The sequence below is a fragment of the Mustelus asterias genome, chromosome 7, assembly GCF_964213995.1.
Source record: "Mustelus asterias chromosome 7, sMusAst1.hap1.1, whole genome shotgun sequence".
In the NCBI taxonomy this organism is placed as follows: domain Eukaryota; kingdom Metazoa; phylum Chordata; class Chondrichthyes; order Carcharhiniformes; family Triakidae; genus Mustelus; species Mustelus asterias.
The window spans coordinates 5,227,450-5,246,792 of NC_135807.1; the positions used below are offsets into that span (position 1 = coordinate 5,227,450).

The 19,343-nt window shown below is 45.7% G+C and overlaps 1 protein-coding gene across 2 annotated transcripts in view; it reads left to right on the plus strand.

Moving 5' to 3' along the window:
* The window catches only part of LOC144495536 (transcription initiation factor TFIID subunit 4-like), a 151,254-nt gene that overhangs the window by 78,547 nt on the left and 53,364 nt on the right, over positions 1–19,343 (plus strand). For both annotated transcript variants that reach the window (XM_078215606.1, XM_078215608.1), the window contains exon 11: positions 6,555–6,685. In XM_078215606.1, coding sequence (XP_078071732.1) covers positions 6,555–6,685 — 131 coding nt within the window. The remainder of the gene's footprint in view (positions 1–6,554; positions 6,686–19,343) is intronic.

Genomic DNA, 19,343 nt, shown 5'->3' on the forward strand with positions numbered 1-19,343 from the left:
TAGCACGGCCAATGCACCTAACCCGCACGTCTTTCAGACTGCGGGAGGAAACCGGAGCACCCGGAGGAAACCCACGCAGACACGGGGAGAACGTGCAGGCTTTGCACAGATAGTTACCCAAGCCGGGAGTCGAACCCGGGTCCTTGGTGCTGTGAGGCAGCAGTGCTAACCACTGTGCCACCGTGCTGTCCACGGGGAATGAGGAAAGGGATCTAAGCTTTTAGCCTCACTCCCTTTTCTCCCTGCATTCCTCTTTCTTCCTTTCTCCTCCCACATTGCCACTTGTTGAAATGAGCAGGAAAATTGCTTGGGTGACTGTGTGGAGTTTGCACGTTCTCCTCGTGTCTGCGTAGCTTTCCTCTGGGTGCTCCAGTTTCCCCCCTCAGTCCAAAGATATTCAGGTTAGGTTGATTGGCCATGCTAAAATTGTCCTTTGGTGTCAGGGGAGTTAGTTGGGTAAGTACTTGGGGGTAGGGCCTGGTTGGGATTGTTGTCTGTGCAGGCTCAGTGGGCTAAGTACGGATTCTATGATGTTAACAGAATGTATCCGAGTCTGATTAACTGCAACCTCTTATTGATCCTGTCGAAGAAACTTTTTAAAAAAATCAAAGCAGCATTTTGGCCCAATTGAACTATGAACTTGCCCAGTGTTAACTTAACTAGCAATTGAACCTGTCATCTTAAAGTTTCTCCTTGGAACCTTTAAGCTTCTTAGCAGCAGGATAATGCATTATGCATCACAAAGCATAACATTCCTGTCCTTACTGCGTTTTGAATAATTTATAAGTGGCACCCTGGGAGATCCATCAGCATTTGTCTATCACTGCAGCAATTTTATTTTTAATGTGCCTTATTTCCTCCTTTTTTTTCATGATTTGTCTTGTTTCTCATTGGTGTTCTTACCTGTGTAGGTTACCAATTGTACTGTATAGAATTTTACAGCACAGAAACAGGCCATTCAGCCCATCTGGCCAGTGCCAGCTTCGACAATGCCATTAACCCGAAACCACCAATGTTGCCTGGCCTACTGAGTATTTCCAGCACTTTTTTCTCTAATTTTCAGATCTTTAGCATTTGCAGTATTTTGTTTTTAGGCCCATTCTCCAAACGAGCCTCCTGCCACCCTCTCTATCTTGCTCTCCTCCATCTCTGTGCCCTCTACCTCTCACCATCAGCATTTCCTTCTCTTCCTTTCGTGCTCCTTAATGCTCATCTAGGTTTCCCTTAATCGAATTTGTGCTTTGTACCTCATGTACTCTGTGGTCATGTGGGCCACATGTTTAAATGATCATTACATTTACACACTAACTGTGAATTGAGGCACGCATAGAAATGGCCTGTAAACAGCTGGTAATGCATGTTAGGAGCTCCCACCCCAAAGCTAGTTCCCAACAAGTTCCAATGGCACAGCACAATGTTTCACCTTCATTTATTCCTTTCTGCTGCCAACCTTGATCATATATCATTGTGTATAAATGACGTTGTGCATTCTCCATGACAGTGCCACGACCAGTTGGAGGCAGCTTTCGATCCACATCCTTTTCTCATGACATAAAAATGGTTGTTTTCCTTGAAATTTGGTATTCTTGCATCTGTCCTGGTGAGTGCAAGACCAAAAACTCCAACGGTGTGCCTGTCTTCTCAGCAGCACTCAAATTCTATGCAACCAAAGGACTATTTGATCCTGTAGCAATGTTGGGGACAAATGTAATTGCCACTTTGTCGAGGTCTTCAGTCTGTCAGCGACGATGAGAAAAGGAGAAATGAGTGCTTAATTAATCCTTAGCTGTTGATTAGAGCATAGGAACAGGAGGAGGACATTGTCTGAGATTGTGTACCAACCAACTCAAGAACAGCTCCTTCCCTGCTGCCATCAGACTTTTGAATGGACCTACCTTATATTAAGCTGATCTTTCTCTACACCCTAGCTATGACTGTAACACTATATTCTGCACCCTCTTCTTTCCTTCTCCCCATGTACTCTATGAACGGTATGCTTTGGCTGTATAGCACACAAAAAACAATACTTTTCACTGTATCCCGATACATGTGATAAATCAAATTGAAACCCACTTGTGCCTGTTCCACATTATCAGAACCTGGCTGACTATATCTGAAACTCCAACTAACTGCTGTTTGTAATATTTATTAATGATCTGGATGAGGGTATAGTTGGGTGGATTAGCAAATTTGCTGATGACACCAAAGTCGGTGGTGTGGTAGACAGTGAGGAAGGGTGTCGTAGTTTGCAGGAAGACTTAGACAGGTTGCAAAGTTGGGCCGAGAGGTGGCGGATGGAGTTTAATGCGGAGAAGTGTGAGGTAATTCACTTTGGTAGGAATAACAGATGTGTTGAGTATAGGGCTAACGGGAGGACTTTGAATAGTGTGGAGGAGCAGAGGGATCTAGGTGTATGTGTGCATAGATCCCTGAAAGTTGGGAATCAAGTAGATAAGGTTGTTAAGAAGGCATATGGTGTCTTGGCGTTTATTGGTAGGGGGATTGAATTTAGGAGTCGTAGCGTTATGTTGCAACTGTACACAACTCTGGTGCGGCCGCACTTGGAGTACTGTGTGCAGTTCTGGTCCCCACATTACAGGAAGGATGTGGAGGCTTTGGAGAGGGTGCAGAGGAGGTTTACCAGGATGTTGCCTGGTATGGAGGGGAGATCCTATGAGGAGAGGCTGAGGGATTTGGGATTGTTTTCGCTGGAAAGGCGGCGGCTAAGAGGGGATCTTATTGAAACATATAAGATGATTAGAGGTTTAGATAGGGTGGATAGTGATAGCCTTTTTCCTCTGATGGAGAAATCCAGCACGAGGGGGCATGGCTTTAAATTGAGGGGGGGTAGTTATAGAACCGATGTCAGGGGTAGGTTCTTTACCCAGAGGGTGGTGAGGGATTGGAATGCCCTGCCAGCATCAGTAGTAAATGCGCCTAGTTTGGGGGCGTTTAAGAGATCCGTAGATAGGTTCATGGACGAAAAGAAATTGGTTTAGGTTGGAGGGTCACAGTTTTTTTTTAACTGGTCGGTGCAACATCGTGGGCCGAAGGGCCTGTTCTGCGCTGTAATGTTCTATGTTCTATGTTTAACTCACCTTTGTTTTACATTCTTAAAACCCTGGAACCTAGGAGGTTAACGGCAGATTGAATTGCGTTTTTAGGATTTTGAGTTGAAACTAACGGGGCTGATTAAAGAACCATTGCTGGTCAGAGAATCTAGGGCTAGGGGACACGGCCTTAAAATCAGAACCGGGCCACTTGGCGGAAGAGATTGGGAAGCGTTCTTCATGAAAACGGTGGTAGAAGTGTGCAACTCTGTCCCACAGAAAGCAGCAAATGCTGAGGCTCAAATAATAATTCTAAGGCTGAGATTAATCATTTTTTTGTTGGACAAAGACATAGAAGACCGTGGAATTAAGATACGGATCAGCTGTGATGTCGTTCAATGGCAGAAAAGCCTCTAGGGGCTTTTTAGGTTCCATGTTTTCCCTCTGCCATATTGTGTGAAGTACTTTCTGGTTTCACCCCTCTGTGCTTTATTGATATTGATGTTCCTCTGTTCCAGGCTTTGCTATCAGAAGCAATAGTTTCTCACTCTCTGCCTCACCAGCTCCTTTACTGCTACGTGACTGGTTCCTTTTACTCTGCTCCGCTCTCAGCCACTGTCCCATGCACAGTTCTGTTGATCCCACATCTCTACTATAGCCTGCCTGTCACCTCCATGCTGTGAGCTCTGTGTAAAGCCAAAATATAAGGAAATAGAAGCAGGTGCTGTCCATTTGGACCCTCGAGCCTCATTGAAGAGGACCATGGCAAAGCGGATTGTGGCTTTAACCCCACTTTCCCAGCCCCCATAATCCTCAACTCCTTTGCAGATCAAAAATCTCTCTAACTCGGTCTTGAATATATGCCATGACCCAGCCACCACTGCTTTGTGGAGAAGAAAATTCTAAAGACAACCCACCATCAGAGAAGGTGCCCGGTGGCACAGTGGTTAGCACTGCTGCCTCACAGCATCAGGGACCCGGGTTCAATTTCTGCCTCGGGTCACTGTCTGTGCTGAGTTTGCACGTTCTCCCCGTGTCTGCATGGGTTTCCTCCCGGGTGCTCCGGTTTTCTCCCACAGTCCAAAAGATGTGCGGGTTAGGTTGATTGGCCCTGGTAAATTGGCGCTAGTGTTCGGGGGATTAGCAGGGTATATATGTGGGGTTGCAGGAATAGGGCCTGGGTGGGATTGTGGGCGGTGCGGACTAGTTGGGCCGAATGGCCTCCTTCTGCACTGTCGGGATTCTATGAAAGGAATTCCTCCTCATCTCCACCTTAAAGGGAGACTTCTTATTTTTAAACTGTTCCCCCGAGATCTAGGTTCTCCTACTAGGGGAAACATCCTCTCAGCATCTACCCTGTCAAACCCCCTCAGAACATTGACCACTGCTCATCCTACAAAGCTGCAGTGAGTATAAGCTCAACCTTTCCTCATAAATCAATTCATTTATCGCAAGAACCAGCCTTGTTTCTCCCCTCAACTGCTATGTAGAATCCCTACAGTGCAGAGCCAGGCCATTCAGCCCATTGAGTTTGTATTGACTCCAAAAGAGGCCAACATTCCATTTACCTTCCTAATTACTTGCTGTAATTTCACAATTATTTTTGAGATTCATTTAGAAGGACATCCATATCTCTCTGCACTGCAGCATTCCGTAGTTTCGGGTTCATCCAAATCTCCGCTGCCCATATCCTAACTTGCACCAAGCCCCATTCGCCCAGTACTCCATACTCGGGCAAATGCACTGGCTCCGAGCCTGGCAGCACTGAACTCTGTTTTTTTTTTAAAAATCTCCTTTCCAATTCCCTCCATTGCCTTGCCCCTCCCTATCTCTGTAACCTTCTCCAGCGCCTGCTGTTGCCCCCGAGATCTGTGCGCTCCTCCAATTCTGGTCTCTTGTGCATTGCTGATTTCGGTCCCTCTCCTGTTTGCAGCTTTTCCCTTCAGCTGCCTCGGCCCGAAGCTCTGTTACTTCCTCCCTGAGTCTCTCTGCCTCTCATCTCTCTCATCATTTAAAATTCCCCCTCTTAGAGTTATCTCTTTGACCAAGCAATTTGGTGGCCTGTTCTGAAATGTCCATGTTGCTTCGCGCCAAATTCTGTTCGCTGCTGTTCCTGTGAAATACCTTGGAATGTTTTAAGACAGAAAGAGAACTCTATAAACACAAGTTGTTGCTGTAAATGAACCAGCTTCGACAGTAAATAGTGCTAAAAATAACCTTGTAACATGAGGTCAGCCACTTGGTGCCAAGAGCCACATTGCCAGCAATACAATCATTTTATTTTGGCTGTTTTTGTTGTCTTGTCAATTAATCGCATCAAACTAAAGTTCCACAATTTAAAAATAAATTGCCCCAAATAATTCCAACATCCTGATGTTAGCAATGCCGCAGTGCAGTGTTTTTCTAATAAGTATTATATATGAAAATCAATTGTAACCGTTTTAAATAAATACTTGCTCGTGATGCTCTCTTTACCTATTTCCACCCAAGCTGTGCTTCTCCTCTTGTGATCGTTTTAATGCAATACTCGCCTTCCAAGTGACCTCGAAATAGAGCGCTCAAGGCAAAATAAAATATGTATATTTCCCAGTGCTTAGAGCCAACGTTTTGGTTGTGAGATGAATAGTTATTTGAAGCTGTATCATTATAAGAATCCTGATCCTTTGCCCTTTCAATCAATGACATACTTTTTTGAATCAGTTCGTACTATTTTGTGGCACTCATTTTTGGGACACCACCACCACCCCCCCAGTTTTGTTTGATAGTTGCTCCCATGAAGCATCTTGGGACATTTTAACACGTTAAAAGATGCTTTAAAAAAATGCAGTATAAAAGCAAATTACTGTGGATGCCGGAGTTCGGGGAGAGGAAAACATGCTAGAAAGACTCAGCAGGTCTGGCAACACCTGTGGAGCGAGAAGCAGAGTTAACGTTCCAGAGTCATATGGAACTCAAAACATGACCCAATTTCTCTCTCCACAGATAACTGCCAGACCTGCTGAGTTTCTCCCCATCACTTTCTGATTCTACGTAGAATCCCGAGTGCAGGAGGTGGCCATTCGGTCCATCAGGCCTGCACTGCCAACGGTCTACCCAGGCCCTCTCCCCATAACCCCACGTATTTACCCTGCAAATCCCCCTGACAAGGGTCAATTTAGCTTAGACAATCCACCTAACCCGCGCATCTAAACTGCAATTCATCTAACCCGCAGTCAACCTAACACACACATGTAACCCACAATCGACCTAATCCACACATGTAACCCACAATCGACCTAATCCACACATGTAACCCGCAATCGACCTAACCCGCGTATCTAACTCTCAGTCGACCTAACCTGCACATGAATGCAGGTTGCTAAAAATGAACAGGAAGAGTTGAGTTTGTGACTTTCCAAGAATCCGTGAATTGTATTTTGGGCTCGATGGGAAGTTGATACAAGCCTTTTGTTTTGCGTTGGACAGTAATTAATGACACGTTACTCACCATTACTCCTTCTGCAGGAAAGAAACATGGCGTGACAGAGGTGAATTCTGACGTGTTGAGCACCATATCTCACGCCACGCAGGAACATTTACGGGAACTGGTGGAAAAACTCACTATGATTGCACGGCATCGGATGACGACCTACAAGGTTTGCCATCTTGTTACCATCATATCGATTGCAAAGAGCACACTGCTTACTCATTTGCTGAGAATTTGTATAAGGAATTGTGGGCTGTACGAATAAGGGTATAGAGTACAAAAGCTGGACGGTTATACAAAAACGTTTATAGATTGACGATTAGACTCCATCTGAAGGATTTTGGAAAGTGCAAAAGTCTAGACCAACACTCCAATGCAGCACTGAAGGAGTGCTGTCACTGGCCTTTAGAAGCGACTTTAAACTGAGACCCCGCCCTGCCCACCCCAAGAGATCCCCTGGCAAACGAGCTGGGGAGTTATTCCTATGTTTATCCTTCAATCATCATCTCAAAAGCAAATCATCTCATTATCACATTGTGGGAGCTTGCTGTACACAAGCAAGCAGCTGAGTTTCCTAGACTGTAACAGTGACTGTACTTCAAAAGCCTGTGAAGTGCTTTGGGATTTTGGTGCTCATGTAAAGCACAATACAAGTGCAAATTCTGGGCACCGCACTTTTTGGGAAGGAAAGACTTTGTGGTGGCACAGTGGTCAGCACTGCTGCCTCACAGCGCCAGGGACCTGGGTTTGATTCCCGGCTTGGGTCACTGTCTGTGTGGAGTCTGCACATTCTCCCCGTGTCTGCGTGGGTTTCCTCTGGGTGCTCTGGTTTCCTCCCACAGTCCAAAGACGTGCTGGTTAGGTCAATTTGCCATGCTAAATTCTCCCTCGGTGTCGGGGGGATTAGCAGGATAAATATATGGGATTACGGGAATAGGACCTGGGTGGGATTGCGGTGGGTGCAGACTCACTGGGCCGAATGGCCTCCTTCTGCGCTGTAGGATTATATGATTATATATATGATTATATGAGGCCTTGGAAAGGGTGCAGTGGAGATTGACTAAAATAGTATAGGGGATGTGGGATTTTGAGGCAATGTGGAAAAACGGGGAAAGCAGAGGGAATGCAGTAAAGGTTCACCGGACTGATTCTTGGGAAGGCAGGATTGTTGGATGAGGTGAGATTAGATAGTCTAGCCCTGTATTCACTGGAATTTACTTTAAGTTTAAGTTTATTTATTAGTGTCACAAATAGGCTTACATTAACGCTGCAGTGAAGTTACTATGAAAATCCCCCAGTCGCCACACTCCAGCCAGCGCATGTTCGGCAACACTGAGGGAGAATTTAGCACGGCCGATGCACCTAACCAGCACGTCTTTGGACTGTGGGAGGAAACCAGAGCACCCGGAGGAAACCCACGCAGACACGGGGAGAATGTGCAAACTCCGCACAGACAGTGACCCAAGCCGGGAATAGAACTTGGGTCCTTAGCGCTGTGAGGCAGCAGTGCTAACCACTGTGCCGCCCAGTACATAGGGGAAAATGCATCAAAACACATATAGAAAATAGAAGCTGGGGTAGGGTATTTAACCCTTCGAGCCTGCTCTCATATATTTTGATCATGGCTGATCATCGAATTCAATATCCCGATTCTCTCCCCCCCGCCAAACTCGCCCCAAGAGCTATATCTAATTCCTCCTTGAAATGATGCAACGTTTTGGCCTCAACTACATTCTGTGGGAGTGAATTCCACACATTCACCACCCTCTGGGTGAAGAAATTTCTCCTCCCCACAGTCCTAAAACGTTTACCCCTGATCCTCGAGCATTCTTTCTGAATCTACCCTGTCTAACCCTGTTAGAGTTTTATAAGTTTCTATGAGATTCCCTCTCACTCTTCTAAACTCCAGTACGAAAATCCTAACCGACTTGGTCTCTCCCTGTATGACAGACCTGCCATCCCAGGAATCAGCTTGGTAAACCTTCGCTGTACTCCTTCTATAGCAAGGACATCCTTCCTCAGATAGGGACACCAAAACTGCGCACAATACTCCCTCCTTTTTCGAAGCAGTGTAACATTTGCCAGATTCCAATCTAATGAAACCATTCCCCAAATCTTAGAAATTTTGGAAAATTATAGTTATACGTCTGCTTTCCCTGGGGCTATCTCTTTTAGAATCTACAGGTGTAAGCCATCAAGTCCTGGCAATTGTCCGATTCCAGTTCCGTAAGTCTCTCTAATACTTCATCTCCGCTGATATTAATTTCTTACTTTGCTCGCTCTCTTTTGCCCCTTGGTTGCCATCTATTTCTGGTATGGAACTTGCATCTTCTACTGAGTAAACGGACACACAATATTTGTTCAAGGTCTCTGTCATTTCTTCTTTTCCCATAATTTCTGTCTCTGATACGAAGGGACCAACATTTACTTTGGAACAATTTGGAAGAACTTTTATATATTTCTGGCTAGTTGACTCTCATTCTATTTTTTCCCTTCTATCAACCTTTTGGTGGCCATTTGCAGGTTTCTAAAACACTCCCGATCTTCAGACATTTTTGCAACATTGTAAGCCTCTTCTTTTCATCTAATGCTATGTCTAACTCCCTGCGTGAGCCACAGATGGATTCTTCTTGCTGAGGTTTTGATCTTCAGTGGAATAAACTTGTGAGCCAATGAGTCATTACTATTTGCTCTTTGAATGGATAAGAACATAAAAATAAGAACAGGAGTAGACCCTCATGCCTACTTCATCAATCAGTACAACTGTGGCCCATCTTCTACCTCAACTCTCTTTTCCTCAATTGGTTCCCTTGGTGATGAAAAATTGATGTCTGTGTCAGCCTTGAATATATTCACTGCTGGAACTTGCTCAGTTGGAGAATTCCAATTATTTGATGGATCCTAGTGGGGCTGATTTCCTGGATAACCTTTCGAATTTATATTAGTGTAGTATGACACACCCAGGGGGCTGGCACAGTGGTTAGCACTGCTGTCTCACAGTACCAGGGACCCAGGTTCAATTCTGGCCTTGGGTGACTGTGTGGAGTTTGCACGTTCTCTCCGTGTCTGCGTGGGTTTGCTCCGGTTTCCTCCAACAGTCCTAAAGATGTGCGGGTTAGGTGGATTGGCCATGCTAAATTGACCCTTAGTGTCCCAAGACGTGTAGGTTAGGGAGATTAGTCGGGTAAATGCATGGGGTTAAGGGGACCGGCCTGGGTAAGATGCTGTTGACAGGTGCAGACTCAATGGGCTGAGTGCCTTCCTTCTGCACTGTAAGGATTCTAAGGTGCTTCATAGGGAAGTTTCTGACAAAATGTCCAACATTGTGGAGGTTATGTGGGTTGGCCTTGCTAAATTGCCCCTTAGTGTCCCAAGATATGTAGGTTAGGTGGATTAGCCAAGGCAAATGCGTGGGGTTATGGGGGTAAGGTGAGGGGGAGGGCCTGGGAGGGATGTTGTTTTGGAGAGTCGGTGCAGACATGATGGGCTGAACGGCCCCTCTATACTGTGGGGGTTTCTGTTGAGGCAATATTAGGACAGGTGGCTCAAAGCTTGGCGAGCGAGGTAGGTTTTAAGTGCCTTAAAGGAGGAGAGGGAACTGGAGAGGTTGAGGCAGGGAATTCTAAAGCAAGGGCCTAGGTGCTGAAGACACAGCTGCCACTGTACCAGCAGGGTTGTGGAAATCATGAAGGCTCCAGAAACCAGAAGTGCCAAATTTAAGGTGTTAAACTGTGATTTTTGTCTGATTTGGTGGGAGTGCCTCAAATTGCCATCAGTGGACAATGATCTGATTCCGCTGATAGGGACATGCTGCTTTCTGTGGCCACATTTAACTCCTCCGGCCAAGATCCCTTATGTCGGATATCTCAAAAATTCAGCCTGTCTTTTGAAAAACACACAGTCTCTATGTGTGACTTTAAGCTTCCTTGCAGACGTTTTAATTGATGTTCAAGTCAGGAACATTTTGCATTTCACCAACCACAGGCCACAATTCCCAACTCCAGAGTAATGTGCTTTTAAGTGTAACTCCAAAACCACACAGACAATTATGTGTTTGAGGGCCAACATCCTGCTGAAATAATTTATAAAGAGAAAGATTAGTAAAATTAAGTAATTTCCAAAGGGAGGTTAATTGCCTCCAAGCAGCTCATGAATTCTTCCGTATCTGCTACAAGGGCTCGATAATGTGTATTTGATGTGCTGCTGTGTCAACTGAACTTGGCAGGAAAAAAATAAATAAATCTGAGCTGCTCTCACAGTACGGCAGTCTTGCTAATTTGTCGTCAGACTTGTGAGGGAGCTTGACAGGGCAGGCGTGAAGGTGATGTTTCCACTTGTGGGAGTGCCCAATACTTAGGGCCATGGTTGCGTCAAGCCCCTAATAAATCCGACCAGGAATTCGAGAGAAGACTTCTCACCCAGTGAGCTGCAGATGTGAAACCTGCTGCCTGTGGTCAGGGCGAATCATAGAATCCCTACAGTGCAGAAGAGGCCATCGCGACTGCATTGACTTTTAACAGAGTATCTTACCCAGGACCTCTCCCCCGCGCTATCCCCGTAACTCCGCACTGAAAATGGCACAGATACGTTTGAGGGGAAGCTGGATAAACACACGAACGAGAAAGGAATGAAAGGATATTCTTACAAGGTGAGGTGAGGAAGCGTGGGTGGAGGCTTGCCTGGAACATCTACACGGGGATAGACTTGTTTGTTGGGCCTATTCTGTGCCTTAATATTCTGTGCAATTTGATTTGATTTATTATTGTCACGTATTGGTATGCAGTGAAAAGTATTGTTTTTTGCGCACTATGGAGGGCTGTTGTAGGCTGCAAAGAGACATCGATAGGATGCAAAGTTGGGCTGGCAAATGGAGTTTAACCCTGATAAATGTGAGGTGATTCATTTTGGTAGGAGTAATTTAAATGTGGATTACAGGGTCAAAGGTAGGGTTCTGAAGACTGTGGAGGAACAGAGAGATCTTGGGGTCCATATCCACAGATCTCTAAAGGTTGCCACTCAAGTGGATAGAGCTGTGAAGAAGGCCTATAGTGTGTTAGCTTTTATTAACAGGGGGTTGGAGTTTAAGAGCCGTGGGGTTATGCTGCAACTGTACAGGACCTTGGTGAGACCACATTTGGAATATTGTGTGCAGTTCTGGTCACCTCACTATAAGAAGGATGTGGAAGCGCTGGAAAGAGTGCAGAGGAGATTTACCAGGATGCTGCCTGGTTTGGAGGGTAGGTCTTATGAGGAAAGGTTGAGGGAGCTAGGGCTGTTCTCTCTGGAGCGGAGGAGGCTGAGGGGACACTTAATAGAGGTTTATAAAATGATGAAGGGGATAGATAGAGTGAACGTTCAAAGACTATTTCCTCCGGTGGATGGAGCTATTACAAGGGGGCATAACTATAGGGTTCATGGTGGGAGATATAGGAAGGATATCAGAGGTAGGTTCTTTACGCAGAGCGTGGTTGGGGTGTGGAATGGACTGCCTGCAGTGATAGTGGAGTCAGACACTTTAGGAACATTTAAGCGGTTATTGGATAGGCACATGGAGCACACCAGGATGATAGGGAGTGGGATAGCTTGATCTTGGTTTCAGATAAAGCTCGGCACAACATCGTGGGCTGAAGGGCCTGTTCTGTGCTGTACTGTTCTATGTTCTATGTTATGTTCTATACAGACAAGCATACCGTTCAGAGAGGAGAGAGTACCGCATGCAGCGTCACAGTCATAGCTAGGGTGTAGAGAAAGACCAACTTAATGGCGGCAGGGAAGAAGCTGTTCTTGAGTCGGTTGGTACGTGGCTTCAGACTTTTGTATCTTTTTCCTGAAGGAAGAAGGTGGAATAGACAGTGTCAATGGATGGGAGGCTGGTTTGTGTGATGGATTGGGCTTTGTTCATGACCCTTTGTAGTTTCTTGCAGTCTTGGACAGAACAGGAACCATATCAAGCTGTGATACAACCAGAAAGAATACTTTCTGTGGTGCATCTGTAAAAGATGAGAGTTGTAGCGGTCATGCCAAATTTCCTTAGACTTCTGAGAAAGTAGAGGCGTTGATGGGCTTTCTTAACTATAGTGTCGGCTTGGGGGGACCAGGGCAGGTTGTTGGTGATCTGGACACCTAAAACCTCGAAACTCTCGACCATCTCTACTTTGTCCCCATTGATGTAGGCAAGGGCATGTCCTCCTGAAGTATGCTTCCTGAAGTCAATGACAATCCCCTTCGTTTTGTTGAATTGAGCTTTGTAAATTGAGTGCTTGGTTGTGTGGCGCACCGTTGATGAGTTGCATCCGAGCACTTCTCCATCCTATTTCGAAATGACACTGCTGGGTTATAATTGTTGTGCAACTTGGGGAGCCCTAACTTAGTGGGCAGCCGAAGGTGCTTGAATCTGTCCATGTCCTCTCTCCCAGTGACAGGTAAATGTCAAATCTTCTGTGCAAGTCCTGTGACAAGGCAGACTCAGCTCAGCTAAAACAATGTTTTTCTTTCTCACTTAATTAAAATGTTGGAAGGATGGATAGTTTAGGTACATGAAAAGAAGTCTGTTTCCAGTACTTTGTGGAGATGAATTGAGAACAAGGGGACTTGGACAAAAAAATTAAATGTTCAGGGATTAAAAAGTGAGGGGAGCCCTGAGTTTGGGAACTCAGTTCCTGATTTAACGTTTGAAGGAGACACTGTTTAAAATTTGAGTTTGGATGAAAGCCAAGAATGAAAAGGCAGCAGGAACATGCTGGGTCAATAAGAGGTCAGTCTATCTGCCTATGTGGAAGATAAACATCAGTCTGCTCTGGTTGGACTGATTGCTTTGTTCCTGAAGTTAAGGATGTGTAGAAGTTCCCAGCGTGATTCTCCCATGCACTTTTTCCCCAAATACTTTGCCCCCTACAGCCTCCATAGGGCAGTAGCTCATGCAGGGGCTCACGTGAGCATCACTGCCCGAGAACCCATGCCTCTGGCCGTCACAACCAAGGCTTTTTCCAGTATCGTACAGGCTGACTAGCAACAGAGAATATTGGATAGTGAGTGGGAAAAGCATGTCTATTGTCTTTTTTCCAACTTCTCCCTGGTGCTGAATATCTGCTTCTGTTGCTCTTGTCGAGACAGTGCATTACCAGTCATTCATAGAAACACAGAAAATAGAAGTGGGAGAAGGCCATTTGGCCCTTCGAGCCTGCTCTGCCATTCTTTATGATCATGGCAGAACTTCCAACTCAATAGCCTGGTCACGCCTTTCTCCTCCCCACCCCCTAAAGAACTCCCTTTACGCTTGGTTCAGGGGAGATGAGCGTCTCCCCAGGCCTTTGGTAATTCTTTTGCCATGTGCCTGATATCTGTGTCCTCCGGGCATTAATCCTCCTGCCAGTGGAAGCAATTTTTCCACAGCCTCCCATATCTCCTCTGTCCTCCTCCCTCTGGCCCTCACCTTTTCTTAGAATCATGGGGCCAGGCGCATAAACCCAATGTCTGCTTCAGGTCAATCATCCACATTCCCAGAAGTCGTCTGTTCCACGTGGCTCCTTATTGCACCATGTGCTCCATTTATCCACAGCCATTGGGGCAAACTCAAATGTTCTTAACTTCTAATTACAGCCTTTGGAAGTAACTAAAATATTTTACTGGGCTTCTATGATGTAAAGGATAAAAGGAAATCTCTAATCCCCAAAACCAGACACGGAACCAATTTTGATTTCAACAGAAAATCAGAAGCAGGAGGATTGGTAACCGGAGGATACAGATTTAAGATAATTGGCAAAAAAGCCAGGGGGTGATGAATTTTTTTTAAAAGCTGGAGTTATGATCTGGAATGCGCTGCCTGAAAGGGTAGAGGAAGCAATTAATAGCTTTCAAGAGAGAAGTGGGTATGTCCTTGGAGGACAAACAATGCAGGACTGCAGACAAAGGGAAAGGAAAGCGGGGCTAATACCTCTTTCAGAGAGCTTTCACGGGCTCAATGGGCTGAATGGTCACTACCCGAGTTGCATCATTCTATGAATCACAACTTGGTAGGTAGTGGTGTCTCTGCCGTGAATGGAATGCACTATCTGGGCCAATACTGAGGAGATGGGGGAAGCAAGTATGCCAAATAATAGCAGAGGGGAAATGATGATCTCATTGGTTTCAATTTCCCCAAAAAATCATATAGTTAAATAGAATTGACCTTTGAAATCAATACTCATTCGACCAGGGGAGGGGGCACAAAAAGCTTAATTCCAAGATCAAACACACAATGAGGGGGACTAGGCCATTTGGCTCCTCCGAGTCTGCTCTGCCATTCAATAAGATCATGGATGATCCAGCTGTAACCCAACTCCCACATTCCTACCTACCCTCAATAACCAATCGCCCCCTTTGTTAATCAAGGATCTTAATGCGCTCTATCTTAAACATATTCAAAGACTCTGCTTCCACTGCCTTTTGAGGAAGAGAGTTCCAGAGACACTCCACCCTCAGAGAGAAAACATTTCTCATCTGTCTTAAATAAGCAACACCTTATTTTTAAACAGTGATCCTTGGTGCCAGATCCGCCCACAAGAGGAAGCATCCACACCCACACCACTACCCCTCGGGATCTTAAACATTTTGATCAAATCACCTCTTACTCTTCTAAACTCTAGTGGATATGAGTCTTCAAGCTTTCCTCATAAGGCAACCTGCACCGACACATTAGAAACAGCTGACTTCCCACCGAATCCCATCTGCCAGCACTTGGCCCATAGCCCTGAATATTATGATGTGTCAAGTGCTCTTCCAGATACTTTTTAAAGGATGTGAGTAATTTGACAAGAAAGTACTCAATGAATGGTAGGATACTAGGAAGATCTGAGGAACAAAGGGACCTTGGCGTGTTTGTCCACAGATCTCTGAAAGCAGAAGGGCATGTTAGTAGGGTGGTGAAAAAGACATATGGGACACTTGACTTTTTCAATCGAGGCATAGATTACAAAAGCAGGGAAGTCATGTTGGAGTTGTATAGAACTTTGGTGAGGCCACAGCTGGAGCACTGTGTGCAGTTCTGGTCGCCACATCATTGGAAGGATGTGATTGCATTGGAGGGGGTGCAGAGGAGACTCACCAGGATGCTGCCTGGGATGGAGCATTTAAGCTATGAAGAGAGGTTGGGTAGGCTTGGGTTGTTTTCATGGGAGCAGAGAAGACAGGCGACCTGATTGAGGTGTACAAGATTATGAGAGACATGGATAGAGCAGATAAGGAGTAGCTGTTTCCCTTAGTTGAAGGGTCAGTTACAAAGGGACATAGGTTCAAGATGAGGGGCAAGAGGTTTAGGGAGGGTGTGAGGAAAAACTTGTTTACCCAGAGGGTGGTGAGGGTCTGGAATGCGCTGCCTGGGAGGGTGGTGGAGGCGGGATGCCTCACATCCTTTAAAAAGTATCTGGATGAGCACTTGGCACATCATAACATTCAGGGCTATGGGCCAAGTGCCGACAGATGGGATTAGGTGGGAGTTCAGGTGTTTCTAATGTGTTGGTGCAGACTCGATGGGCCGAAGGGCCTCTTCTGCACTGTATGATTCTATGAACCCACCCATTCCTGATATTAGTCTAGTAAACCTTCTCTGAACTGCTTCAAACATATTTATATTTTCCTTGTACAAGGAGACCAATACTGTACACAATACTCCAGATGTGGTCTCACCCATGCCCTGTACACCTGAAGCATAACCTCCCTACTTTTGTAATCAATTCCCTTGGCAATAAACAATATCACTCTGTCTGTTTTCCTCATTACTTGTTGTAACTGTTGTGATTCATGCACTATGACACCCAGATTCCTCTGCACCTCAAGAGTTTTGCAATCTATCACCACTTAGATAAGCTTTTTTAATAGTCCTGTCAAAAAGGACAATTTCACATTTTCCCACATTATCCGCCATTTGCCAGACTTTTGCCCGCTCACTTAACCTATCTGTCCCTTTGTAACCTCCTCATGTCCACTTCACAACATACTTTCCTACCTGTCTTTGTATCATCAGCAAATTTAGCAACTGTACCTTCAGTCCTGCCATCCGAGACATTGATATAACTTGTAAAATTTTGAGGTCCCGGCACCGATCCCTGCGGCACACCACTCATCACATTCTGCCAACGAGAAAAAGACCCATTTATTTCCTGTTAGTTAGCCAATCTTATGTCCTCCTCAAAGATCTGTGAACATGTGCAGCTCGTGGAAACTTACCATGAGGTGTAATTCAATTTGTGGGCAGTACAAAAAGGGCAACGGTCTTAAAACAATAGATACGAGCTCAAATACCAATTTGAAATTTGAGTTTGAAACCTTTTTTTACGAGCCAAGTGAGCTACCTGATATTTTGTCAAGATGGGTGGCTGGAGTTGAGATACACATCAGACAGTCTCATCGAATGGTGGAACGATCTTGGGGAGCTAAACTGCGAGTTTCCTCCAGGTTTTCTGGTTTCCTCCCTCAGTCCAAAGATGTGCAGGTTCGGTGGATTGGGCCGTGCTCAATTGCCCCTTAGTGTCCAAGGGCTAGGCAGGATTCGCCATGGGATAAGGTTGGGGCTTGGGTAAGATACTCTGTTGGAGAGTAGGGCCGAATGGCCTCCTTCCGCACTGCAGGGATTCTATGAATCTTAAGTTAAGAGGTTGCTGACATCCTATTTATGAAACCAGGAAGCAGAAATCTGAGTTTAAAGTTTGTTAGAGTCACAAGTAGGCTCAGATTGGAAATATACAGTAAATGGCAGAACCCTTGGGAGTATTGATAGGCAGAGGGATCTGGGTGTATAGATACTCAGGTCACTGTAAGTGGCAATGCAGGTGGAGAAGGTAGTCAAGCAGGCATACGGCACGCTTGCCTTCATCGGCCGGGGTATTGAGTTTAAAAATTGGCAAGTCATGTTGACGCTTTATAGAACCTTAGTGAGGCTGCACTTGGAATATGGTGTTCAATTCTGGTCACCACACTACCAGAAGGATGTGGAGGCTTTGGAGAGAGTACAGAAAAGATTTACCAGGGTGTTGCCTGGTATGGAGGGCATTAGCTATGAGGAGAGGTTGGAGAAACCTGGTTTGTTCTCACTGGAGCGACGGAGGTTGAGGGGAGATCTGATAGAAGTCTACAAGATTATGAGAGGCATGGACAGAGTGGATAGTCAGAAGTTTTTTCCCAGGGTGGAAGAGTCAATTACTAGGGGGCATAGGTTTAAGGTGCGAGGGGCAAGTTTTAAAAGAGATGTACGAGGCAGATTTTTTACACAGATTGGTGGGTGCCTGGAACTCGTTGCCGGGGGAGGTAGTGGAAGCGGATACGGTAGTGACTTTTAAGGGGCGTCTTGACAAGTACATGAATGAGATGGGAATAGAGGGATATGGTCCCCGGAAGCGTAGGGGGTTTTAGTTCAGTCAGGCAACATGGTCGGTGCAGGCTTGGAGGGCCGAAGGGCCTGTTCCTGTGCTGTAATTTTCTTTGTTCTTTGTTTAGGCTCACATTAACACTGCAATGAAGTTACTGTGAAATTCCCCTAGTCGCCACACTCCACCTGTTCGGGTACACTGAGGGAGAATTTAGCATGGCCAATGCTCCTAAGCTCCTTCCTCAGACTGTGGGAGGAAACCGGAGCACCCGGAGGAAACCCACGCAGACATGGGGAGAACATGCAGACTCCATAGACAATGACCCAAGCTGGGAATTGAACATGGGTCCCTGGCACTGTGAGGCAGCAGTGCTAACCACTGTGCTGTGGTGTAAATCTAGGATTTGCAATCCTAAATTGACATTGTAGTCCAAATGACAGTGCAAGTGGATTTTGGTCCACATCATCCAACAGCAATTTTGCACTTTTTTATGAAAAAAGAGCATTATTGGATTAGAACGCAACAAACTGAAGTTAAGGAGCTTGTTTTACTGTTAATTGTAAGATGCCTTTTAAGTGCTTGTATTGCATCGGTCTTCCAGAGGCCTGGACTGATCCAGAATAGATTCATAAAATGCTACAGTGCAGAAGAGGCCATTTGGCCCATCGAGGGTGTACCGACCACAATCCCATCCAGGCCCTATCCCCAGTAACCCCATAAATTTACTCTAGCTAGTCCCCTGACACTAAGGGACAATTTAGCATGGCTAATCCGCACATCTTTGGACTGTGGGAGGAATGATGTGGAGATGCCGGCGTTGGACTGGGGTGAACACAGTAAGAGTTTTAACAACACCAGGTTAAAGTCCCACAGGTTTATTTGGTAGCAAACTTAGTGGTTTGCTACCAAATAAACCTGTTGGACTTTAACCTGGTGTTGTTAAAACTCTTACTGTGGGAGGAAACCAGAGCACCCAGAGGAAACACATGCAGACACGGGGAGAACGTGCAAACTCCGCACAGACAGTGACCCAAGTCGGGAATGGAACCCGGGTCCCTGGCGCTGTGAGGCAGCAGTGCTAACCACTGTGTCACCATGCTGCCCAGAAGCATGACTTCAAATGGCAGCCGGAGGAATTTAAATCCCATTCATGAGAATATACTAAATAAAAAGCTTATCTTGGTGACCACGACAAGTTGTAGATTGTTGTGGAAATCCATTTGGTTTATGACTGTCCTTATGGGAAGGAAATCTGCTGTCATTACCTGGTTTTGCCTGTATGTGACTCTAGACCCACAGCGATGTGCTTGACTCTGAAATGTGTGGAGGACAATGTGAGGAGGTCAGTAAGTGCCTGGCCTTGCCAGAAACTCCCACACCCCATGAACAAATTTTTAAAAATGAACTCATTGCCCAGTACGCGTGGGCAGCCTGTATTTGAAAAAGGCAGCATTTCCCACCTTGGCTCTCACTTGCTGTTGAACC